Genomic DNA, 25256 nt, shown 5'->3' with positions numbered 1-25256 from the left:
GTTCAGCCTCATTTCAGTATAAAACCCATTAGATAGATAGATGAAACTGGCCCGTGTATAAGAAACATATCCATTTTAATATTTACATGGAAATCATGGAAATGCAATAGTAAAAAAAACCTCAAATACAAAAAACTATATTTTCTGAAGCACAAGAATGAGATGATAAAATGAAGATTTAAAAGCCTGTATTTACAACACAATAGAGAGTGTGTTTGCCACCATCTGAATGGCCCGGAGAGGATCCACAATATCTTTGAGCTTGTCCCTTCTGAGAACCCAATCCGGTGCAAATCTGAAAAACAAACAGGATGTCAGTTACCACTGCAAAACACATGAAATCTGTGAATCTCAGACAAACACTTTACTGTACATAGACAAATTAAAAACGTACTTTGGCACAGGGCGGGATTTACGAGGCGTCGTTTGAAAGAAAAAGCTCCCGTTGATTGATGCGTTCATTTTCTGTTTCGTAACAGTTCTTTCAGCGTCCATCTTGTGTTTGCGAGCGGTGAGGCGGTAGATACTGCGTAGCCTATCCAACACTTTGGGTAGCTTCATAACCTCCTATAAATAAGAGAGTTCACATTTATTACAAAACTACAATAGCAGTTTCTGTCAGATTAGAATTTGGTTGTGTGAATTCTATAATAACATATTTCAACAGTATTTATGTCAGAGGAGCTACGGACCACAACGCGGTACTTGTCTTGCAGGAGGAGAGCAAGAAGGAAGCAGGCCTTTGTGAAGATGCTGCCGCCCTTTTCTGCCACTTTATCTCCAGCTTTCTCACGGTATCTCTGCAGCAGGTCCAGCAGAGTCTCGACAGAGTTTTCCACCGAATACACTGCCTCAATGGTCTTGTGGTACTATGGAAGGAATACCACGAAAGAGTGGGGGAGAGGAAAGGAAGAAAAACACAGGGAATCAAACAAACTACATATTTTACTTTTTAAAACCATCAATGCTTTTGCTTCATCATTCCTTTGGAAGGCTCCGATTAAACCATCTGTTGGTTTGAAGCCATTGTATAATGTACTGGCATTCCTTTTCTTACCCCACCTTCCTCCCTCTTCTTCCAATATAAAAAAAGGTTAAAAGTCCAAACTGCTATTTACACATGAGGACAAACATCTAATTGTGGAGCTGTACCAACTGTTGAACTTCAGATTTTTTTGTATTCTTTTTTTTTTTTAACCATTATGTATAGCCATTAATGGAAAATGTTTCACTTTGAAAAAGCAGAATTTCCAAGTCTAACAATTTGAATCCACATTTTGTAAACTACTTATTTAAGCCTGTAACACACAATTATCTGACAAAAAACTATTAGACACAATTAACTTGTATTTAATACATCTAAGGGTCTTTCTGAAATTAACTTAGTTCAGGACATGTAATAGATTACTGTAAATCAAGTAGTCTCCCTAGGTTTTAAATCACTGGAAAACATATTTCATAGAACCATGTACTACAAATGTTATAGTTAGATTTATTTCTTAATGTGTTCCTCATGAATAAAATGCAGACACTGCAGAATGTTCAAGCAGTTACCACAATGTTGCGCATTAAACTGTGGGAACAGAAACAATTACACTTAAAGGTGGGGTAGGTCATTTTGGAGAGACCAGCTCGAGTGCGCTAGAATTTGAAAATACACAGCCGGAAAAAATCTGCCACTTCCTTACAGAGCCCCTCCTCCAACACACACGAACGCGCACATGACCAATGAGGGCACGAGATAAGTGTGTGCACAGATGGAAGGCTGACGGGCAGGTAGGCCATCCAGTTATTTTAGCCGGGCCGGCTCAGATGATTGGTCGTGCTTTTTACAGTACTACAGCTTCCACAGATGACATTTTTTTATGGATTTTTTGTCAAAGCACTTAAGATATTTATTGCTATCGGGATGTTAAGAGCATTCCATGGAATATAACAAAAAGTGTATCTCGAGCCGGTTTCTCAAACTTACCTACCCTACCTTTAAAACTTAGAAAAACACATCCGTCTGAACTGTTTTAAGGAAGAGAAACTGAGCCTAACATGAAACAAGGAACTGACAAGCTGTAAGTTTGTGGGGAAGTGAGAGCTGTTGAAGAAATGCTGTGGCTCTACATCATCCTCAGCTTTACTCACTAGCGTTAAACATGTGAACATAACTCATGTCAGATCATTTAAATAATAACCTGCTTTTCAGCACCATGTGCAGTAGAACTATAGGTACTGCAACATGAACTAAGCACAATACATAGTTATATGTTGTGAACTTTTGTTTGTTTTACATCAACAATTGGCTACCTTGTGGCACGTTGCTACAAAAGCTTTGTACAGACGGATGTTGTCTGTGACTTCGTTTGAATCACTAACTCTATCTCACTGTGTTTCGAGTTCATGAAAGTTAGGTTTAAGATTTGAATCCCCTAAAAAAAAACGTTTTAACCTTCTTTTTTCACACCTGGTCCCAAAGAGCCAAGAGGGCACTGGCAAACGTGGATTTGAAAACTTCAAAACTCTTTGTGATAGTCTCATGCTAGATAGATTTGTGTTGGAATATTATCTTATTACGCATTTTGTGACCAAAAAAAAAAACATACTGTTCAAACCAAAGTGTCAACTTGGCTTTGAAAGCCCAACTCTTTGTCCATTCAATAACTAGGACAAAATAGGAAAGACTCAGCTATATATTGTATATGTCCCTACCTTCCTATCAATAGAAGAAGTGTAGCTTTGAATGTTAAAGTATTGTTTAACAGATTACTGTTCTCTCCATTATCTTATTTTTTCACACCAAGAGCATGATAGCCGGATACATTTTTTATGGCAACATTTCATGAGCAGAGCAGGCACGGTTTGTACCTTGGAGAGGTTGAGGAGGATCTGGATGGAGTAGGTGATGACGTCCATGCAGGGGACGCTCCTGTTGCAGCAGCGGATGAGTGTAAAGATGGTGTTTGTGGCTCCGCTCTCCACCAGCCGCTCGCAGCACTCTGGGGACAGTCTGGTTGCAGTCTCTGCGCACACACACAAGGAACAAAACACACCAAACGGTAAAAATCTGGATATGGTAAGAGAATAAACACCGCTGTCTTTCATTAACTACCCAAATAGGTAATCTTCCTTTAAAAGCTACTTGGTTTTAGCAGGAATCTTTATGGTCGCATCATATGGATGCATTATCAGAAAATAGATCAAACCTCACCTAGGTTTCTCAAAGCCTCAAGGATGTACGAGAAGTGTTTGTATCGGAGGAGGTAGTCCAGGGCAGAGGACGTCTTGTTGCACAATTTGTCCTCCTCTCTGACGCAGGCGGAGACTTCACGTAAGCGCTGTCTCAACTTCACCACCTCGGCATTGTCATTCAGTCGACGGGAGCGGTGTCCTCTCCAGAGAGCCTTCAGGGGAGATGAAGAGGAGAAAGACGATTAGAAGATTTAATTATATTTTCCTAAAAAGATTTAGCCTTTTTGTCCTCATGAGATCATATGTTTTAGTTTGAAGTTAAAATGTCGTATGCCTTTGGGTCAATCATGTTATTGACTACTGTGTCCACTAATGAAGAAAACAACAGGATGGAGTGAATGTTGTCCTTCATCCCTTCCTTTAAAAGCAGAGCAAAGCCAATATGAACAAGAATAATAACCACAAAAAAAAAGTTTCAACGCTCGTATGGCCTCTTATTGAAAGACCTGCTAAAAATACAGTGAGCCTATCATTTAATTTACAGAAGTAATTTGTGGAAAATGAACCACTAGTTGAATTACCTGAGCTTTGACAATGCCCTGTTCAACCCTCTTCTGGCGCCTAAGGAGGAGGAATTTTCTGGCGGCTTGCTGGATGACAGATGCCGCCTTGAAGCGACGAGCTAACCAACGCTTGACTGCTCTCTGGGCGACAACCACATTCCTCCTGTCCTCAAGATACCGTCTCCTCTGCTGCCTCGCCTTTACACATCGCTAGGAAAACAAAAGGAAATCATTGTAAGAAATGTTCACCGATTCATTGAATTCATCAGAAGTGACAGATTTTTTTTCAAAATGTCATTCATTGCGGGTTCTGTGTCTGTACCTGTATTGTGATGACAGAATGGATTTGTTTTTTGGCCGACTCCAAAGCCCAATGGGATCGGAGTGCTCGTTGGATCTTTATGGCACTGAGATGGTAGAAGACCGCTGATGTAAAACGGAGCCTCCTCTCTGCCTTGGCTCTCTCTAGTACCTGGAACAACATAGAATGTAAAGGAAGGTAAGCTTTTTTGTGTAGCCTACTGGCACGTTCACAACATATCAGATGTTAATATAGTCCGCATCTTTCCAGGCAGACAGTGGTTTAATTACATTTTCTCTCACAACAATATCAACTTCTTATTTCTTAAAATGATGATAATCTGTTATGGGCAATGTAAAATGTCTACAAGATTAGTGAATACCAAATAAAGGCTGTCTGAAAGGTGTGAAAATTCCTAGCAAACGTACCTGTCGTCTTGCAATCCAGGCTCTGCAGTGTGTTTGAAGTGTGATGGTAGCCTTCTTCATTCGGATGTAGTTGTTCCTCTCCAACCTGACGAGCTGCACTGCCCGGACCCGCCGCTGAAGCTTCACAGCAGTTTCCCGCTTCCTCTGGAAGATACGCTTCTGCACAGAGCATCTCCAGCACGACTGGATTACAATGGCGGCTTGATTTTGTCGACTTATATCCCTCCTGACACACCAGCTTCTGAAAGCTGCCTGAAGGGTGATCGTTGATTGCTTCAATTTCAGGAATGCTCCTCTTTCTTGCCTCTGAAGAATACAGGAGCGATAGTATCTCTGGATGATAATGGCAGACAGACGCATGGCCTGGAATTTGACTTCCTCTCTGTGCTTTCTGAATGCAGACTGGATCACAGTGGCAGCCTGATGCCAACGAGCCACCTCCTTTCTGACTTTCCACCCTCTGTATGCCGCCTGAATAGTGATGGATGCATTGCGCATTTCCACATATTGCATTCTTTGAGCTTTAGCTGCAACAGAAGCCCGATATCTTCGCTGAATAGTAAGGACAGAAAACTTCAATTTCACATATTGTTTGCGTTCGAAGAAACATCTGTAAGCTCTCTGGACAACACGGGCAGCATGAAGTCTTTGTTTGATGATTCTTCTGGACTTCAGCCCACGGAAGGCAGCTTGTAAAACAATAACAGCTTTCCTGACCTCCTGATAGTGTTTTATGTCAGCATTTCTCTGTCTCTGAGCTCTAAACCTCTGCTGTAAGACACAGGCTGCCCAGCGTTGTTTCCTGAAGGCTGACTGCTGATTATGCTTCTTAAAGTTAGCTTGAATGACAGTAGCTGCCCTGTGCATTTTGGCAACTCTACTTCGCACACGATGACCTCTGAAAGCTGCTTGAAGGATAATGACAGAATGTCTCGCTTTCAGGAACTTTTCTCTGTCCTGTCTTTGCAGAATACAGGAGCGATAGTATCTCTGGATGATAATGGCAGACAGACGCATGGCCTGGAATTTGACTTCCTCTCTGTGCTTTCTGAATGCAGACTGGATCACAGTGGCAGCCTGATGCCAACGAGCCACCTCCTTTCTGACTTGATTGCCCCTGCGTGCTGCCTGGATAACAACAGCAGCACTGCGCATCCTTTGGTATTTTTGCATCTGTTCTTTTGCAGCTACAGTGGCCCGATACCGTCGCTGAATGGTGAGAACTGAAGATTTTAGAGTCTGATACTGCTGGTGTTCACAGTGGGCTCTGTAAGCCCTCTGGATAACAATGGCAGCCTGATGCCTTCGTTTGACAAGTTGTCTGGATTTCATTTCACGATATGCAGCTTGTAAGACAACAGCTGCTTTTCTGCACTTTTGATCATGTTCAATCTCAGCGTTTCTCTGTCTCTGAGCTCTAAACCTCTGCTGTAAGACACAGGCTGCCCAGCATTGTTTCCTGAAAGCTGATTGCTCTTTATGCCTCTTGAAGTTAACTTGAATGACAGTAGCTGCCCTGTGCATTTTGGCAATGCTGCATCGCACACGATGACCTCTGAAAGCTGCCTGAAGGACGATGGCAGAATATCTTGTTTTGAGAAACTCTTCCCTTTCTTGCCTCTGAAGAATACAGGAGCGATAGTATCTCTGGATGATAATGGCAGACAGACGCATGGCCTGGAATTTGACTTCCTCTCTGTGCTTTCTGAATGCAGACTGGATCACAGTGGCAGCCTGATGCCAACGAGCCACCTCCTTTCTGACTTTCCACCCTCTGTATGCCGCCTGAATAGTGATGGATGCATTGCGCATTTCCACATATTGCATTCTTTGAGCTTTAGCTGCAACAGAAGCCCGATATCTTCGCTGAATAGTAAGGACAGAAAACTTCAATTTCACATATTGTTTGCGTTCGAAGAAAAATCTGTAAGCTCTTTGGACAACACCGGCAGCATGAAGTCTTTGTTTGATGATTCTTCTGGACTTCAGCCCACGGAAGGCAGCTTGTAAAACAATAACAGCTTTCCTGACCTCCTGATAGTGTTTTATGTCAGCATTTCTCTGTCTCTGAGCTCTAAACCTCTGCTGTAAGACACAGGCTGCCCAGCGTTGTTTCCTGAAGGCTGACTGCTGATTATGCTTCTTAAAGTTAGCTTGAATGACAGTAGCTGCCCTGTGCATTTTGGCAACTCTACTTCGCACACGATGACCTCTGAAAGCTGCTTGAAGGATAATGACAGAATGTCTCGCTTTCAGGAACTTTTCTCTGTCCTGTCTTTGCAGAATACAGGAGCGATAGTATCTCTGGATGATAATGGCAGACAGACGCATGGCCTGGAATTTGACTTCCTCTCTGTGCTTTCTGAATGCAGACTGGATCACAGTGGCAGTCTGATGCCAACGAGCCACCTCCTTTCTGACTTGATTGCCCCTGCATGCCGCCTGGATAACAACAGCAGCACTGCGCATCCTTTGGTATTTTTGCATCTGTTCTTTTGCAGCTACAGTGGCCCGATACCGTCGCTGAATGGTGAGAACTGAAGATTTTAGAGTCTGATACTGCTGGTGTTCACAGTGGGCTCTGTAAGCCCTCTGGATAACAATGGCAGCCTGATGCCTTCGTTTGACAAGTTGTCTGGATTTCATTTCACGATATGCAGCTTGTAAGACAACAGCTGCTTTTCTGCACTTTTGATCATGTTCAATCTCAGCGTTTCTCTGTCTCTGAGCTCTAAACCTCTGCTGTAAGACACAGGCTGCCCAGCGTTGTTTCCTCAATGCAGATTGTTGTTTATGCCTCTTGAAGTTAGCTTGAATGACAGTAGCAGCTCTGTGCATTTTGGTAAGTCTGCTTCGCACACGATGACCTCTGAAAGCTGCCTGAAGGACAATAACTGAATGTTTAACTTTCACAAACTTTTCTCTGTCCTGTCTTTGCAGAATACAGGAGCGATAGTATCTCTGGATGATAATGGCGGACAGACGCATGGCCTGGAATTTGACTTCCTTCCTGTGCTTTCTGAATGATGACTGGATCACAGTGGCAGCGTGATGCCAACGAGCCACCTCCTTTCTGACTTGATTGCCTCTGTGTGCTGCCTGGATAACAACAGCAGCACTGCACATCCTTTGGTATTTTTCCATTTGTTCCTTTGCTGCCACATTGGCCCGATGTCTTCGCTGAATGGTGAGAATGGAGGATTTTAAGGTCTGATACTGTTGATGTTCACAGTGGGCTCTGTAAGCTCTCTGAATTACACTGGCAGCCAGATACCTTCGTTTGATCATTCGTCTGGATGTCATTCCGCGGAATGCAGCTTGTAAGACAACAGCCGCATTTCTCATGGTCCCGAGGGCTTTCATCTCCTCTCTCATTTTCTTGTTGGCTCTGTAATGTGCTTGCAAAACACTGGCAGCCCGGCAAAGGGTCTTGTAGTAAGTTCTCTGCTGATGCTTTCGGAAGTGAGACTGAATTGTTATAGCTGCCGAATGTTGGATACGCAGCTGCTTTCTGACCTTACAGCCTCTGTAGGCTGCCTGCAGACAAATTACTGCCCTGCGCTTTGACATATAGACCAACCAGTCTTTTCTTGCCAGAGTCACCGCTCTGTACCTCTGCTGACAAACAAGAACTGCTGCTTTAAGAGCTAGGAACCTATTTCTATCCCGAATAGTATGTAACTTCCTCTGAATGATTGTAGCAGCTTGATGCATCTCTACAATCTTCCTTCTGGTCCTTTGGCCACGATAGGCTGCCTGGATAACTACAGCGGCAGATTTCATTGTTCTGTACCTCTGCATCTGCTGATCTCTGAGCATTTTGGCCCTATAGCGTTGCTGAACAATGATGGCAGCACACTTGGTTGCAAGGTAGGCCATACGCATCATGTGCATCCTGAATTGAGCTTGGATTGCTCTGGCAGCGTTGTGCCTCTTCTTTAGATCTTCCCTCAATTTATATCCACGATAGGCAGCTTGTATCTTTAAGGTCGCCAGCTTTAGCGCTATGTATTCTTTTTGCTGTGCCTTGCATAACAGAAGAGCTCTGTATTGACTTTGAATGATAATCGCTGCACTTTGGAGGAGGAAATACCGTTTCCTACATATAAACATCCTAACTGAGGACTGAATGACAGTGGCTGCCTTATGATTTTTCCTCAGCTCTTTCCTAACTCTCATGCCTCTGAAGGCAGCCTGGAGTGTCACACAGGCTGCTCTCATGCTCAGGTATGTTTTTCTCATTTCCTTTCCAGCAACATAAGCTCTGTAGTGACGCTGTACAACCAAAGCACAGGCCTTCTTGGACCTGTACTCTGCTTGCGATTTGTGCCGACGGTAATGCGCCTGTATCAGAGTGGCACACTGATGCCGCTTCTCCATCCTCTTCCTGTCAGCTCTGCCTCTCCAGTGAGCTTGTAAGGCAAGTGCAGCATTCCTAAAGGCATCATAATCCTTCTTTGTCTTACGAGCCAAAATTGTGGCTCTGTACTTTTGCTGTATCACAGCTGCAGCTTGTCTCAGGACAAGGTAGCGCCTTTGGGTAGCATGCTTCCTGAAAGCTGTCTGGATTACTGTTGCTGCCTTGTGCTCTTTTTTCAGGGCCTCTCGAGCCACTTTCGCACGATAGGCTGCCTGTATGGTAATTGCAGCACATTTCATCCTCAATAACATTTTCCTTTCGACGGAGGCCCTGAACCAGCTCTGGATTAGGACAGCAGCACATCTCATCTCTGCCACCTGTTTTCTGACAGCATGCCCCCTGTAGGCACTTTGAATGACAATAGCCGAGTGGTGCTGTAGTTTTAACATCTGAAAGCAGCGCCTCTGTGCATGACCTCTGTACTGGGCTTGAATGAGCTCAGTGCTTCTCTTTATCTTTTTGTATTGATGGAGACACGTCTGCATTCTGTACCAAGACTGAATCTTTACAGCAGCAGCTGTTTTCCCAGCCATTTGGTCCTCGTACCATTTCCTGAACACAGTTTGTATCACTTTGGCAGCACAGTTTTCCTTCTCCATTTTCTGGGTTTTCCATCTTCTGTACCCTCTTTGTATTTTCATGACTGCAGCTCTAAGGTGAAGATAATGTTCATGGTCTCTTTTTGCCAGAACCCATGCTCTAGAGTGCTTCTGAATGACAGTTGCCGCCCAGGATATTCTCCTATAAGCAGAGGCTGCACTCCTCATTCGCCATTGTGCTTGGACAACAATGGTGTAGTATCTGAGACGTTGGAAAGCCCTCATAGACGAAAACATCCTCCATTGAGCCTGTATAGAAAATATATTCAAAGACCAATTACACAAACAGGCTTCATGATAAAACAGCCGTTAGGTTTATATAAATAAATACAAAGAAAACAGTTTTAAATGTTGGCTAGACAGTATTTAAATACAGGTCAACATCAATGTGTTGTTCAACAAGTTAAGGCCATTTGAGAATACAAATTGCGTACCATTTTACTTCTACTGCAATGACTAGTATTTGAATCCTTTATACATAATTTATGAAAAACTCTTATGTATACATGTAGAATTTGGTCTTTAATATTGGTTAACAATCCTTTTCATAATGAAAACACCTACCTGAATGACAGTTGCAGCTTCATGCTTTAGAGCTCGAAGTTGGGCCTGTTTTTTTAGCCTCAGCCTGTTGCGGGCCTCATAACCTCTCCAGACTGATTGGATGATAATGACAGCTTGGTTCTGTCTCTTAGCTCTGCGCTTCTGGAGAAAACTCCTCACAACCAGCTGGATCTTTGCAGCAGCCATGTTTCTTTCCTGTAACCAAACAAAAAAAACACAAAAATAAACCAAGTTAAACATGACTGTTGATCATTTTTAAGTTTTTATACTTTTCTGTGTTTCAGTACGAGAAAAAAAATTATTTTCTTTGCAGTTTTAATCAGGTGTATCTTTCCATTTACTTTAGAAATACGTTTTCTTGTAATGTAATCATTAAGTATAATAAAAAATATGACTTTTGCACAGTATTTGTTTAATTAAATAACTCTTAAAATTCTTAAAGATACAAATTGTATATGCATGTACTTCATATCTCAAACAGCGGTAGCCCTACTCAAGTTTTCCACGTGGAAACAGTGTTTTTTGTGTAACAACTAAAAACTATAGAAAATAAAGCAGGAAAAGAAAATCAAGCACAAAAAAGTTAAGAAACTTGCTTTAGATTAAGTATGATTCAGAAATGGTCTCACCCTCGACTGATTTCAATTTGCTAAAATAAATCGAAAAGAAGTAAAACTCCAGCACTAACCAGCTGTACCAAACACTGAACCCACCTTGTAGAGCTGCAAGTCTTTCTTTAACCTGTATTTCCTCCAGGCGGCCTGTATGACTCGAGCGGCTCTGGTTTCGTTCCGAAGGTCCAGAAGACGAGCACACAGGAAGGAAAGGTAAGACATCACAACCTGGAAATAAACAGATGAGGATGAAGGTGGAGGTGTATCATTTCATCACTTTCCATTTACAGAGTTTACAAATATGTTATGACCAAAGGTAAAGCCAGTTGATATTGCAAAGTGAAGACATTGTAAGCTCCTAGGATTTATTGGGCATATTTAGCAAAACCACTGGTATGGTCCTTTTATTGTGCCTTAAAAGCAAAACATAACTTTGGGGCTAAACCTATGAAGGGATATTTATGAACATGAACAATACTAGAAGCTAAGAAGTGGTGAGCTTCCATGCAATAGTCTGCTGCAGTGTACAATTTATTATGCAGTGTAAATATGGACTGGAATGTTAAGCAGCTTCTTACAATCTGCATAAACAAATAATGATCTGTGTTCCCGCAGAGGGAGGAGGAAACCTATCTGCGCTCACCTTCTCGTTGGGGATGGTGTTGGACATGTCCGCTGGGTTGATCATGGCAGGAACTCCGCCCAGGTAAGAAACTGCAGTGTTGACCTGTCTGAAGTTATTCTTTTCATTCTCCAGGAGCTCTTTGAACTCCACAGACGGAGAGTCTGGGCCTGTTCACAAAAATAACAGATAAAGTCATCACAAGTCTGTTGCGGTATCTCTAATGTCTTCAGATTCTCTTCAAAAAGGGAGACTCTTCAGGTTAAAGGTTATAATATTTAGCTAAAGGATATTACCATGAAACATCCCCAGCTCGTTACTTTTAGACACAGACCCCTGAATATTAAATAAAGCAAGTTTAAAAATACTTGTTTCATTCTGTTAAAATATGAATCACATTAATTTTTTGGGATATCTCTTTGCATCTTTATCAATCTGAAAATACTGTCTTAAAAATTGCACCCTAAATGTCTCAGTTCAAGCAATGTACTAATGCAGACATTTGCCCTGAAGACACCGCACACAAGTACCGTTCAGTCCCGTGGGCGGGTAGTCAAAGGAGTTGTCAGAGTCGCTGCCTGAGCAGTTGAGCTCCAGGCGACCCCTCGGCGAACATTCCACCGTCTGAGTGGTGCTGTGACTGACGGCACTCTCTGGCAGCAGGCCCGGGTGGTAGTGGTGGATGAGGTAGCAGAGGACGCGGCCATCCGAGAACGACACAGTGAAGTTCTCCACCTGCACAGACACACGTAACGTTTTATTAAGGAAGCACTTGTGAGGAATTGTACGATTGTGATTGCCATGGGAAATAAAAAGTCCTGAGAAAGACTCTAGGCATTTGATATTTCTTCTGATGATTAGGTTAATATGTGGTAAAGACACTTTGACTATAGTATAGTGTATAATGAGTTCAATTTTGTTTTGTAGACAAAAACGTTTTTTGTTTCTTGTTACTTTTAAAGTGTATTTTTTATTGGGGCCGAAGGTAGTACCTAAAACAGAGGAAGTGTCAAACAATTCAAAGGAATAGACAAAAACGGGAACATAACAGAAACAAGACAAAACTACAAAACACAGCAACAAAAATTAAATGTTTTTATAAATATGAAACAGTTGTTGTGTAGGGCAAGTGTGTGTATATTTGTGCAGCACGGAAACAGAGTATCACTGCATCCTGGCTACTAGCAAAAATCATTCAACTAGAAAGTCTGGGCTGAAATTCAAAGTGTAAAACTCACCTTCAGATTGTAGAAGTCACACACAGCGTGGACCCAGTCCATCAGCAGGGTGATCTTGGAGCTGCTGTGTTGGTACGGCGCCTGGCTCTTTGCAGGACTCGGCTGAAGACCCCGGTCGGCCCTCAGGCACGCCAGCCTCCGCTTGGCCCTCAAGGATCTCTTCAGGAAGCCAATTTCCTCTCTCAGCTGTTCCCCATCCAGAATCACCTCCACCTTAAGAATCATTTGATGTACAGCATATCAATTAACTCATTCCCACAGGTGAACATTGTATCAAAATGTTGTGCCCTATTGGAAAGTGTACACACATGAAACGCAAAGATGATTTTCCACAAGAGGCTCAGAGTCTTCTCTCTGTGTCCATCCACAATGTCCCTGGAATCAATGTTGGAGCCTGGACGTGAAGACACAAATCTTTAATTTCCACAAATCAAATTAAGTTTATTGCATTCAAATCATTTGTCTATCAAAAATGTCAAAACATCCTTTAATATTGTGAGGATTACACTGCTTTAATGCAATTCCTATTATTGTAAATTAAATATTTTGCGGTTTGACTAAAGGAACAATAATTTAAATACATTGTTTTGAGCTTTAGGAACAAGTGACGTGAACTTAACTAATTATTTGTAGTAAGTGCAGCCTAATATAAAATATACTATACATATATAATATTTATAAAACAGACAAGTCAAATCAAGCAATCTGATCTTAGCCGTGATATAATGAGCGTATATCACGGGTAGAATTGTAGTTACTTTTCACAACAAGTCAGTATCCCTCCACGTCTGAGAAAAGCTATAACCGTTACAACTGTTACATTACGTCCGTTACGAAACTAACTAACTAACAAAGCTTAAGATGGAAACATGTAAGGGATAATGTGCAGCAAGGACTTATTGACCGTTGTTAAGGACGCTCACATCTGCAGAAAGAAGTCCGGTCGATTTAACTGTATACAGTTTGGCTGGCTGGTTCTGCTTCGCGTTGGGCCAAACCACGCCCCTTAACTGTGATATAATGACCATATACCATGGCCTGTCGTGAGCTATTGCTTAAATATATTATTTATTTTTTCTTCTTAGGTATTTAGTTGCAGGCAAAGTCAGTATTTAATTTTTGTATTTCCTTGATGTTTGTGAAGCACTTCCATTCAACGTGGACTGCTTAGTCACACATGTTCACTTGTGCAAAATCGCACAAACACTCTGTCACATAACAGGCCAAGCAGTCCAATGATGTCGCTGCGCTGCTGAGCAACAGTAACTGTTTGTGATCAAACACAAAAGCAGTAACAGTGAAATGGCAGATGTTCATGCTGAAGTGGAAAATGTCAAAATAAAACAATTAAACTATGTAACACTTATTTTAAAGAAGACATCACGCGTGAACATAAAAACACACAATTATCATTTAGTGGAGGACAAACGCTCTTCCAGGTTTAGAGTCTCTGTTTTGCTGTTTGCTCAGGAAGAAAATTAGAATTACCAAGTTCATCTTTGAGGTCCACCCCCTTGCTTTTGAGCACTTGCAGAGCCATGTCGACGTTGTGGACCTTCTGCAGGCGGCTGATGGCTGGCAGGCGGAGTTTGGCCGACATGCTCCAGTCCTGGATGAGGAGCTCCATCACACGCCTGCGAAACCCAACATGAGAAAAATACTTTATAATTAAGCTGCACAAGAATCTTTGTCTGCCTATCCTGGCAACTTTAAGCACTGTCAAATCATTGAATGCTGATGTTTTGAGACCCAAATCACTAATGACAACAATCTACAAACCCTTTTTGATAAACCATTTGGATATAAAAGCAACAAGGTAATTCATTTTTGCAGGAAACAAGTTTGGAAAAAGCTACTTGAGTACATATGTTTAACATTTTGACAGAGATAATATTCAGTATCATTTCCTGCATGTTACTGGGTAGACAGCCTGTGATGGCGCCCTGACTTTGATTGTAATACAATAGCGGCTATTGATTGAGAAGGTATGGATTTTTCAATTAATTAGGTATGCAAAGGGCTCTGTAATGGGCAGGGGCAACAAATTAAATGAAATTAATGCAATAAATAAAAAACTATTGAATGTTCATTTATACCATTGATTCCTGCCAGGGATGTGGAATATTAGTATTAAACGTAAAATGCGATTTCACTGAGTTACCATTCAATCTTTCAAAGTCAACCGAATGAAAGAAACACACCAAGAATATGGCTGGGTGATATGGAGAAAAAACTATATTTTTGATCGAATATTACTATATCGATTTTGTGAGGATATTGTAGTGTTGCTTTTTTGGCGCTGGGAAATAATCAGTGCTAATGTGGATATAATGACAAACTGGTGAAAATGTTATGTAAATTCATTGATGGATATGACTCAAATGCAGCCTTTAAAACTGGGAAAGAGACAACATGTATGTAATGCTAGGATATTTGGAAAGATATCCAAAATAAATAAATTCTACTCTCATATCAAAATAACAATATAATATTGATATACAGCCCTGGCCTTACCAAGACCCCAACTTTTGAAGTCTCAAGGTGGGCAAGTGTGGTCCTTGCCATCACTTATTTTAACAGACAGACAGAAAATCCACACACAAAGATGTGAGAATGAACTACATGAGTGCAATACTTTGACATTGGCAAGGCAGTAAGAGAGAACATCCTTCAGTGAGAATCCTAGGGAGGAAATCCCTCTTTTCTGTTGAACACTGGATCCCTCAGAGCTGTAGGGAAACTGCCCCGTGGCTGAGCCTGAACTCTGAGAAAAGCGGATATCCCAACAGGAATCAGAGCATCACATTTAAATTCAGGCTGTGTCACTCACACTAGACGTATGCCGCATTTCAAGTCAACCGCTAAGTTCTTCACAGCGAAGTTGAACTCGTCCAGGGGCATCTGCACGTGGGAGACTGGTAACCCCAGGTAGCCCAGGTGGCGGGGGAGGATCCCCTCTCCGCTCAGGAAGTCCCTGGAGAAGGCCAGGAGCAGGTCTTTACTCATCTGAGAAGGAAACAACATAAGGCATGGCAGAGTTAAATGACGTCGTGACACGTGACTTGAATTTTGAATTGAGCCGTCCCTTTATAGATACTATCTCTTTACGTATTAGTGATGGGAATTCCGGCTCTTTTTAGTGACCCGGATCATTTGGCTCGGCTCTTTCGGCTCCTAAGCGGCTCTTCATTTTACCACAGTTTACCACGGAGCCTCAGTTTTGCAGCTGCGAGGTTCCGGCGCTCGCAGTTGATGCGCGTGCTCCACTAGCACCCCCCGTCAAGGCTCGCCGGCAGTAAACTTTCCGTCACAGGAACACACTTTGCTGGCGGCGAAAATAATCCCACCAGACTCCTTTGCCCCTCCAACAGAGGGAGGTCCTTGTCCTTTTTCCTTTTCGTCATTTCAAGCTATGAAAACTCTCGATCTTCTCTCGATTTATAAAAAAATGTGGACGCCCTCGGCTCGAGTTCAGGGTGGTCCGAGCTGAATAAGGGCGTCAAATGACGGCAAGACGCCCCCCTGGCAGAAACGCTGCAGTGGAACATCAGTGATTATGTGTTACAATGGCATTAGCAACCAGAAAATGACACCAGTAATGACAAACAGATGAGAATGCTGTGTGGGGTCTGGGTGCCGTGTTGGCGGGACGTTGCGAGGCTCACTGCTGCGAGGAACGGACAGTGTGAGCTGGCTTACTGGTGTGGTTTCCTGGTTGCTGCGTGGGGTCGGCGAGACACAGCGAAACCCAGCCCGAAACCAGCCCGAGCACACACACACACACACACACTCACAGCCTCACAGTGTCCCGCCGTCTCAGGCTGAGAAATCTGCGGAGCTGCAGCTGAGAAAAGATTGAGTGTGTGTGTGTGAGGACTTAACGTAACGGCTCCGCGGACGTAACGTAACGGCTCCGTGGATTGGTATTTGGGTATGGTTACGTCACCATACCCAGGAAGAAAGAAATGGGAAATTAAAAATCTCCAACGAGGTGTTCTGGGGCATCCTAGACAGGTATTTTCTGTGTTAGAGTTTTACTCGCTACAGGGTGTACCTTGAGGGTTTTTGACTCTGCAGACCGTTTACATGCAGAAAAAGCTACATAACACACAAGGGGAGGGGTAATAACCGGAAAAGCATGACATGGGATCTTTAAGTTTAGCTTGTCCTAAAATTGGGCCATGTAACACTTATTTTATGCTTAATGTATACCTACTGTTAATTCTGATATCTGAGGGTGGTAAGCTAAATATGTTGATTAAACATATAATGTCCTTGAATGCCCATTATATGGTTAATAGATATGTATGGTGATAATACATAGATGTAAAGTAATTTTTCTTATTATTATCATTAAATCCATCTGTGGATAATGATCTTATAATACATACAGTGAGAAGGCCTAAACTAAAATGTAGACATGTAAACACAGTATGACACTGCCAGACTAAATTAACAGAGTAAGAGTGTCATGTATTTAAATATTTGTATCACATTTATCCATGTTTCTTACTTTAATAGCTTTTATTCTTTACCAAGAATACCCCAGAACATGATGTTAAAACCAATTCTGATGTTATTTAGTGTCATGTACCAAAAGTACATTTTTATTTATTTGAATAGGCTGTACCTTTGGCATCAAACAAAAGAATCATGCAATGTTTATTTATGTATTGTTGACATATTGGGAAATAGCCTACTTTGAACTCTGCGTCCAGGCAGAACAGACACGGGTTGTGTTCAATCAGTCGCGACTCTTTGGCTTTGTCCAGGAAACACACCAGCAGCAGCAGCTTCTTCAGAGTGAAGCGAGACAGCGCCTCCTCGTGGCCTAACCGAGAAAAAGTAAAGAGATGTTGACCATTCCAAAGAAACACATGCCTCACAATGTACACAGCATACACAACTTTCATGGGGAACTACATAAAAAACAATTGTTTTGTGGTAGTACTACAAAGTTGATTGTACTGAGTTTAAGATACATTTCCCTCATCATAACATGGGTACTTAACTCTTATTAATTTCACATTTAAATGTGTACTTATAAATATGCACTAGGGATAAAAAAAAAGAAAAGGAAATCAATAAAATGCTTGACCATTATATTTATAGCAACGGTAATTTTAACAATATACAATTCCAGTAGAGCTGCAAAGATATGTAAATTGTTTAAACAATTTATGATGGGGTTCAATAAAGTACATCTTATCTAAAAATCTAATCTAAATGAATGTATGCATTTCTCTTTCGATTCAATTCATTACTAAATGAATATTCCCTAACGGCAAAAATACTCGGCAGATTTAAATAGATGAAAATATTCAAAGCTTGCAGCTTAAAATGTCAGGCAAATCTAGAACTAGCAAAATGTTTTTTGAATTGTGGTTCATGTCAGAGAGAGAATGGTAAGGAGTCCAGCTATGAATTAAAGTAACTAAAACCAAAGTTCTCAATTTCATTTTTTCTTCATCAGATTTCTGTCTGCTTATGCTATGGCTAAATAGGCTTTCTGCTTGTAACCCAAAAAATAGCCTTTTACTCATTTGGATTCAAATGTAGCACATGGAAGAAAGTCTCCAACTCAGTCTTGAGCATTTTTATGACGGTAACACGCAACAGTCTCCAGTTCAATGTTCTTAACTTACCGTCTTTGTAAAGGTTTGGCACTTTGGCGTGTCTGAACTGCACAGCGATGTCTGGGTTCCAGAGCAGCCGCTGGAGGATGAACATGGCCAGACCCAACGCGTCGCTGTTGCTCTCCAGGGAGATCAGCTCCCCGAAGATCGTCTGTGGGAGAAACATTTGTGTTAAGCAACTGTTGCATGGATAGTGAAGAAACTTGCAAGATTGTCTTGGGGGGGAAAAGCAGAGGGAAAATATTTGTATCAGAATACCTCGAGCCCAATCCGTAACCACAGTGGATTGTATGAAAGAAGCCAGTTGAGCACTTTTCGCCGTTCACCTGAAATATGGCAAAAACAAGGAAATATAGTTACAAATCCGGAGGTTTCACAGAGCAAAACTTCAGCAGATATTTCTTTGCTAATGATACAGCAAAAATGTCTTCCACTTGTGTGAGAAAAGGGAACTAAAACTTGACTGATAAGCCCCCTCAGTAAATAACGCTCAGGTACCTATGTCCTTCCAAAGATGGCGGTCTTTCCGGACCAGCAGCCTCTTGGCCTCCACCTCAATTTCCAGCTTCTGAATGGCCTTGACCATGGCCTCAGAAGTGAACAGCTGACAGGCGGAGCGACGGAGGCGGTTCAGCTTCCGCCGGGCCGTGTAGGTGCTGAAAGACATCTCCTCGTTGGTGGGAGCTTTGGGAACGCTGTACTTATCATCGCTGCCAATGGCAATGGACACAGCATTAACTACAGAGGAAACAAATAGAAAAGTGTTTAGTAATCACCATGTGCAATCATCTTGGGCTGGTCCTATATAGAAATATTCCACTGCGACGATAACTGCACTTAAGTTGTTAAGTCAGGGGTGTCCAAACTACGACCCGGGGGCCAAATGTGGCCCATTTTGAATCGGCCCTCAGCAAATTTGTGGGCCGTATAATGTAATACGGCCCGCAAATGAAACGTGTGCTTGTCTTATATTGTACTTCTTAAATATATATGTAAAAATATATTACACAGTAGTATTCATGTGTTAATAAGCCCACTTTTCAAATAAATTCAGTCAATTAAAGTTGGGAACATTTTCTAACAAATCTTAGTTGATAAGTAAAAAAAGCCCAATAACTTATTTACCTAACAAGCTTGAAACATACCCTTCATATTTCCCCTTATTATAAGCAAACTGAAGCTCCTGTTTTAGGGAACGAGCTACCAACAAAATAAATGAAACCCTCTGGAGAGCTGTGATATAACCTGTTTTTTTCTTACGGCATTATCAAGTATAATTTACCTACACTTGATTAATTTTGCTAACTTATAACTGAACTTATGAGGCAATATACCTCACCTCTAGTGAGCGGCCCAGCCCTCGTATATTTCTCTGTATGTGGCCCTCGGTGAAAAAAGTTTGGACACCCCTGTTTTAAGTGATTAAACTGTATTGGAACAAAACACTACACACTTAAAGTTTTCCCAAGCATGTTTAAGCAGTGACAGCCCGCTGAATGCTACCTTTAGCGACTTCAGTGTTGACTTTAAAGTCATCAGGGGTGAGGACATAGTTGATCCACCATGTGAATCCCCTCTCCTGCTTCTCGATCCACCTCTCATCGTAGAACATGTTCTTTGCGGCAAACGGCATCGGGTGTCTCGGTATGGCTGGAAGAAAAAGAGAAATTGTAGAACACTCATTAACATTTTTTAGATGAACAGACAAGCTAAATAACTTTACACACATCAAAAATGTGCAATGTAGAATGTTCTTCCATCAAAATACCTGTTTGAGCCGCCGGCTTGATGAAGGTCAGCTTTGACTGCGCTACAGCAACGATCTTTGACGTCTTCATGGAGGAAATACGAGATGACCTCAAAGACTGGACACCTGTCAAAAGAAACAACATAAATGTTTACTCTTATACAAGATGTATTCCCCTTCTTAAAAAGGCAATAATGCATAACTTCATACCTCGTGATGAGGTGAGTTTGGAGCTTGGTTGCTTGGCCTGGGCAGGAACCACAGACCTCGTCATCTTTAGAGATGATGTTGTCATAGATCTCACTGAGCCTAGGAAAAAAAAATTCAAAACTGTAAATGAAGAGAGTCCAGAAACCATGCAAACCTTCAACAGAAGTTAGATTTTTGGAAATAGGTAACAAATGTATTTATTTATTTAGGTCAACAAAAGAAAAATTCTGTGAATATTACATTTATCTATAACTTTAAAAGGCTTTTGTGTTATGATACAAAAGTGGAAATTCACTTCCCACTGAATTTAATATACAGGTCTTTAAAATCACAATGTATTATAACACACATCCTAACATCAATGAATGTTTTGCCCACCTGTTGTTCTGGGCCTCTGTGTTGCACTCCTCCTCTCCTGGACGGATCTTAGGGGCTCCTTTTTCCCAGGTACCACCTTGCTCCTTTTGACAGGCTCAGCTTTCCCAGCATCCTCAATCTTCACATCACTTTTGAAATACTCCTCACTCTTTCTCTTCTTGTTATTCACGGCCATGTAAATGGGAAACGATTCTTCCTGCACGGACTGAGATACAGACAGATTTGGAGACGCGTGTGGTGTCAGGTTGCGGTGAAGAGGAGAAGATGAGCACAGGGGCGACGGAGAGCTGACAGTAAAAACAAACGGAGCGTGGGCTGCTGGGGGCGTGGAAGTGGCTGAGAAAGAGAAGCGAGTCGGGGCCAAAGACGGAGGGGAGGTGACGGGGAAGGTGATGGGTGTAGGGGAGCCATCAAGGCGTGGACTCAGGCTGGAGGAGGTTAACCCCTGGGCTGGATGTCTGTCATCACACGGGGAGTTTGCAGAGTTTTGCAATCCTTTGGTTTCGGTTTCTAGCTTTATGACAGGAAGGATAGGTGTGCCTGGTGCAGAATCACACTGACTGCTTCCATCAGACAGCTCCAGGGTTTTCTCTAAGAGCCTTCGTCTTGACTTCTTTATCTTCCTTCCACTCGAAATTGCCTCCACTGGTGCTTTGTTCTTGATCACCGTGGCAGAAGTAAAAGAGGCCTTTTCCGTAGCCTTATCAGCCTCTAAAACCACCTCGCTCACAACAACCTTTTTGCTGACAAAGAAGGTCAGCCTCGGCTCGTTGGAGTCCGACCCATGTGGGCTATCAGGTAACACTGGAAGGACATTTTTGTCAGGTCCACAGCCACGAGTCCCACTCTTGGAGTCCAATGAATCTGAAAATCCACAGCTTGAACTTGTGTCTCTAGGACTGGTGTTCATTCTGGTCAGATCGGAGTCAATGAGGGCAAGTGCGTCTTTCAAAGAGGGAACTGGGGTTCCAGTTAACCCACTGTCAGCAGAAAGTGGGCTGTCGGACTGAATACGTGGCATACACTTCTTAAACATCTCCGGTGTCCCGATAGGTGACAGTGTCTTGTTGAGCATCTTGGTTAGATCTCTATATTCGGGTTTGCCCACCTGCAGATGTGGACTAGCAGACATGTTGCCAGAGTCCATCAGCTTCCCGGCTGGGACAAGTAGGACAAGAGGAGAGTCCTTCTGAAGAAAATCAATATTCTCCTGGTCAGACAAATTATAGGCCTTCTGCTCCTCTGATTTCTGAAAGTATTCGTCCATTGGAGTAGGCTTGGAGAGGGACCGCTCTCTGACAGCTTCGCCCTTATTGAGAGCAGCAAGAGGGCTGCGTGGCTTTTCCCGCTTGTACAGTGACTTTCGGGACACTTGGAAGGTTTTGTTGGCTGCCATCTTCAGTGGCTGATCAGTTTTCTTTCTCCTGGGTACGCTTACGTTTTCACCCTCCCTTTTGTTTTTGATTGTGTCCCATAAGCTTTTCTGAAACACAAAAAAACAACCAACATTTTTTATTTATCATGTCAGAATGAAAATTGCATGATGAAACAGTTTCAAAAAGTTGTTCGGCGTTTAACAAAATGACCAACTAGGAAAATCAGGCCTGTTGACTTGCATGCATTTCTTTTTAAACATTATTGTAGGGCTGTACCCGAATATCCGAATATTCGTTCGTTGGAGTACTATTCGGGTTTCAATTTCGTTATTCGGATATTCGTTTTCTCCCCCCGTTTTTTTTGGCACTGCGGCTGCCAAATTGAATGTATTGAAAACTCCAATATCAACGTAAGAGCTTGTGCCTCTTCGGGGGGTGCCAACACTTAACCATAAACGTTATCGTTTACTTTCTCCGTTTTTATATGTAGATATTACTTTTTCTCCGTTAATCTCCGTCAAGTTGTTTCTATAGCAACAACAACTTCCTGTCAACAGCGCTAACTCTCCTTCAAAATAAAATCATGTCCATACAAAATAGGAAGCCAAGCCAAATTACACTTAAGGCATATACAACTGCAACGAAAGTAACAAACACAATGCAATATCCTTTTCAATTTCAAAGAACACAAATTGGGTTATACCATAGACTGTTAATGTGTATAACCCTTTATATATACAAATAACTATAAAACAACAATAGGCCTACTGTAGAATACAGCGACGTGCAGTCAGGGGAGGCAGAGCCATACTCCAATGTAACGGAAAAACAATTAAAGAAAAACTAAATAATAATAATAATAAAATGTCTCCACTGATCTGTGTTGTAAATGTGATTTCTGTATGATTCCAATCGCTTCTTATAGTCAAAATCAGCAAATTTGCCGAGCTCCGCTACAACTAGGCTACATGGGAGCGATGAGGATTGAGGCAGGGGCGAGCTCTGCCTCTCGTAAGCCCACAGTAACTTGCTGGAGCGCGGGCACTAATTTAGCGCGGCCACTTATTTTGTGAGCGCGCTCAAGACAGTTACTGTGGGGTAAGGTGAGGCAAAGATGAGATCTGCCTCACCTCAGAATGCGTCACCCCACAGAAACTGGCTGGAAAGCGGGCACTAAGCGCATGCCTGTTACCATCTCACTGTAGGTCACCAATGTAATGTTTGTAGATCCCTTTATTACATGTATCCTCGCCATCCATAGTCTCTAAATAACTTATTTCACGTATATATGTTATTTAGGCTCGCTGGTCTCATCGTACAACGGCAATAGAGAACCGCAGTGACGCGTCCTAAAACCCTGGTTCCTTCGACAAAAATGCAATGCAATTTCTCCATAGGATTTTGGAAAATAGCTCGAAATAAGGTCTGTGGTTGACACACATTTAAGAGACGGATCACGTTTTGTTCAGCCGGATAATCTCCACATGTCTACCCTACTTTTATAATTTTCGAATCATAAATCTATCGATTTATGATTAGAAAATTATAAGAGATGGGTATTTCAAGCTATTTTCCAAAATCCTATGGAGAAATTGCATTGCATTTTTGTCGAAGGAACCCATGCGCAGCTTACTTCCGGGTTTTAGGACGCGTCACTGCGGTTCATGAGAAAAGCACCATGAGAGGCAGCCATAACCTCTGCCGCACTGAAGGGGGCGCACTCAGCCCACAGGTTCTTGTTGCTACTGTTATTCTACGCAGAGACGGTAGACGCAAACAACAAACTAGACTTTTGAAACTAGAGAGATAAGGAGGACTTTTACAAAAAAGTAATAGAGATTGTTGTCCAGAAGGATAGCATGGACTTCATCTTCAAGTCAAGGTAAGACCACAAGTGTAATGAAAATGGGATCTTACTAAGAAAGAACAATCCAATATTTAGATTTTGGGTATCCTTTTGTTGAATGGTCTGTTTAAAATTAATCATAGCATCAGACTAAAAAAGCTTTTGAAAATAACAGAATATTTTGATTAAGGTCAAAATGTAATATTTGTAAATCTGACTCTGAAAGATTCAGTGCCTCACCAGCCATGAACCTCACCGCACGTCACTGGTAGAATAACAAAATGAATGCCGTGAATAAACCGAAATACACGTGTTGAAGCGGTTATTACTTACTACCCTACCCCGCGCCGAATATTCGCTGCTGATTACTACCGAATATCCGGAGCCCGAAAAATGGTATTCGGGACAGCCCTACATTATTGCATGAGCATCATTGGAAGAACCCCAAACACAAATAAGTAATTGCAAGCTACTGTTTCACTAGAACTGTTGTATATTAAGACATAGATCTTGAATTTAGAAATGTAACCGACCAACGTTATTGTGATTTGTAAATCTGCCAAATATATTGACAATTAATCATCTTGAATATAACATCAGAACATTTATTAAAATATTAATCACAATTTCCTTGAGCTAAATGTGAGGCCATCAATAGTGTCAAACATTTAAATGATAATACAAAAAATCTGTATATTTTCCCACTTCAGAAACTACAATATTATACATTTTTAGTCACCGATACAGCTCTACATTTACCTTTTTCTTTCTCGGTGCTTCTGCTCTCCCCAGCAGTACAGCCTGTTGTTTGAGGACCCCATTGGCATTGAAGACGATGAGCTCCCTTATTCCACCTTCTTCTGATGGAGTCCATGTTACGTTCAAATTGAATGAGTCCTCGGGCTGCAAACACAAAGCACAGGGGAACATGATCATTCAATGGAAACAACATTTAGGGTATATCGATCGGTTTATCCTACTGGGAAAACTTTAACGATGGATAGCAGAGATACAATATGTTAACTTGGCACAACAAAGCTCCTGAGCATACAACTCTTGAGACATGGGAGTTGTGTCCATTCGTGCAGAGAAAAGCTAACGTTAACTGAGAACATAACTTACCTGAATCGTGAAAGTCCTGTATTCCACAGAAAATCCTTTACTTGCAGGGATCTTTTCAATAGTAACCTCCGCTTCTGAATCCGCTGCTGGGTTCTCAATACGCAGAACAGCCGATTTTGAGGTGCCCAACTTTACATTTCCAAATGTCACAAAAGGAGCCTTTGAAAACAGGGTTAAAACCAAAACTGGAACATCGTTCTCCTTGTTAGCGTCGGCTCGCTTTACCGGACTGAAGTCCAGAAATCCTTTCCGTGCTGAATTATCCGTTTCAGCCATCTCAGATGACATACAGTAGCAGTAGCTAATGGCTAGCTACATGTCACGCAGTTAGTTTTAAAAAACGTCTAGTATGTGAGCTGACGAGCTGACACTAATGTTGATGACAAGCAGCAAACGTTAAATCACCCTTCCT

General features: G+C 42.0%; 1 protein-coding gene across 5 annotated transcripts; it reads right to left on the bottom strand.

Moving 5' to 3' along the window:
- Positions 1-58: 58 nt before the first annotated feature.
- On the bottom strand, positions 59-25256 carry aspm (assembly factor for spindle microtubules). Of its 5 annotated transcripts, none has more exons than XM_034146818.1 (27): positions 24845-25256; positions 24482-24625; positions 20501-21983; positions 20123-20221; positions 19934-20038; positions 19669-19815; positions 18664-18903; positions 18424-18491; positions 18175-18316; positions 17230-17360; positions 15360-15535; positions 14018-14163; positions 12838-12923; positions 12530-12742; positions 11822-12026; positions 11313-11461; positions 10769-10897; positions 10056-10250; positions 5568-9740; positions 4473-4910; positions 4066-4215; positions 3762-3953; positions 3200-3392; positions 2857-3011; positions 693-869; positions 395-567; positions 59-295 (listed from the first exon to the last, which is right to left on the bottom strand). In XM_034146818.1, exons 1-27 carry the CDS (start codon positions 25130-25132, stop codon positions 193-195), a joined length of 9900 nt encoding a protein of 3299 aa, XP_034002709.1. In that variant the 5' UTR covers positions 25133-25256; the 3' UTR covers positions 59-192. The 5 variants fall into 5 exon arrangements, with proteins under 5 accessions (XP_034002709.1, XP_034002711.1, XP_034002710.1 ...); XM_034146820.1 differs by having other exon boundaries at positions 4473-4776; positions 6091-9740; XM_034146819.1 differs by having other exon boundaries at positions 4473-5567; positions 6225-9740.

The sequence above is a fragment of the Trematomus bernacchii genome, unplaced genomic scaffold (genome assembly GCF_902827165.1).
Source record: "Trematomus bernacchii unplaced genomic scaffold, fTreBer1.1, whole genome shotgun sequence".
Classification (NCBI taxonomy): domain Eukaryota; kingdom Metazoa; phylum Chordata; class Actinopteri; order Perciformes; family Nototheniidae; genus Trematomus; species Trematomus bernacchii.
This window is presented reverse-complemented; position numbering and strand designations above follow the sequence as displayed.

Bases quoted from the DNA above. Each gene is read 5' to 3' on its own strand.
- aspm (XM_034146816.1), bottom strand. From the start codon at position 25,132: ATGTCATCTGAGATGGCTGAAACGGATAATTCAGCACGGAAAGGATTT. The intron at 24,626-24,844 runs GTAAGTTATGTT...TTGTGTTTGCAG, and splicing joins ACAGGACTTTCACGATTCAG to CCCGAGGACTCATTCAATTT. The intron at 10,898-11,312 runs GTGAGCGCAGAT...GTTTATTTCCAG, and splicing joins ACACCATCCCCAACGAGAAG to GTTGTGATGTCTTACCTTTC.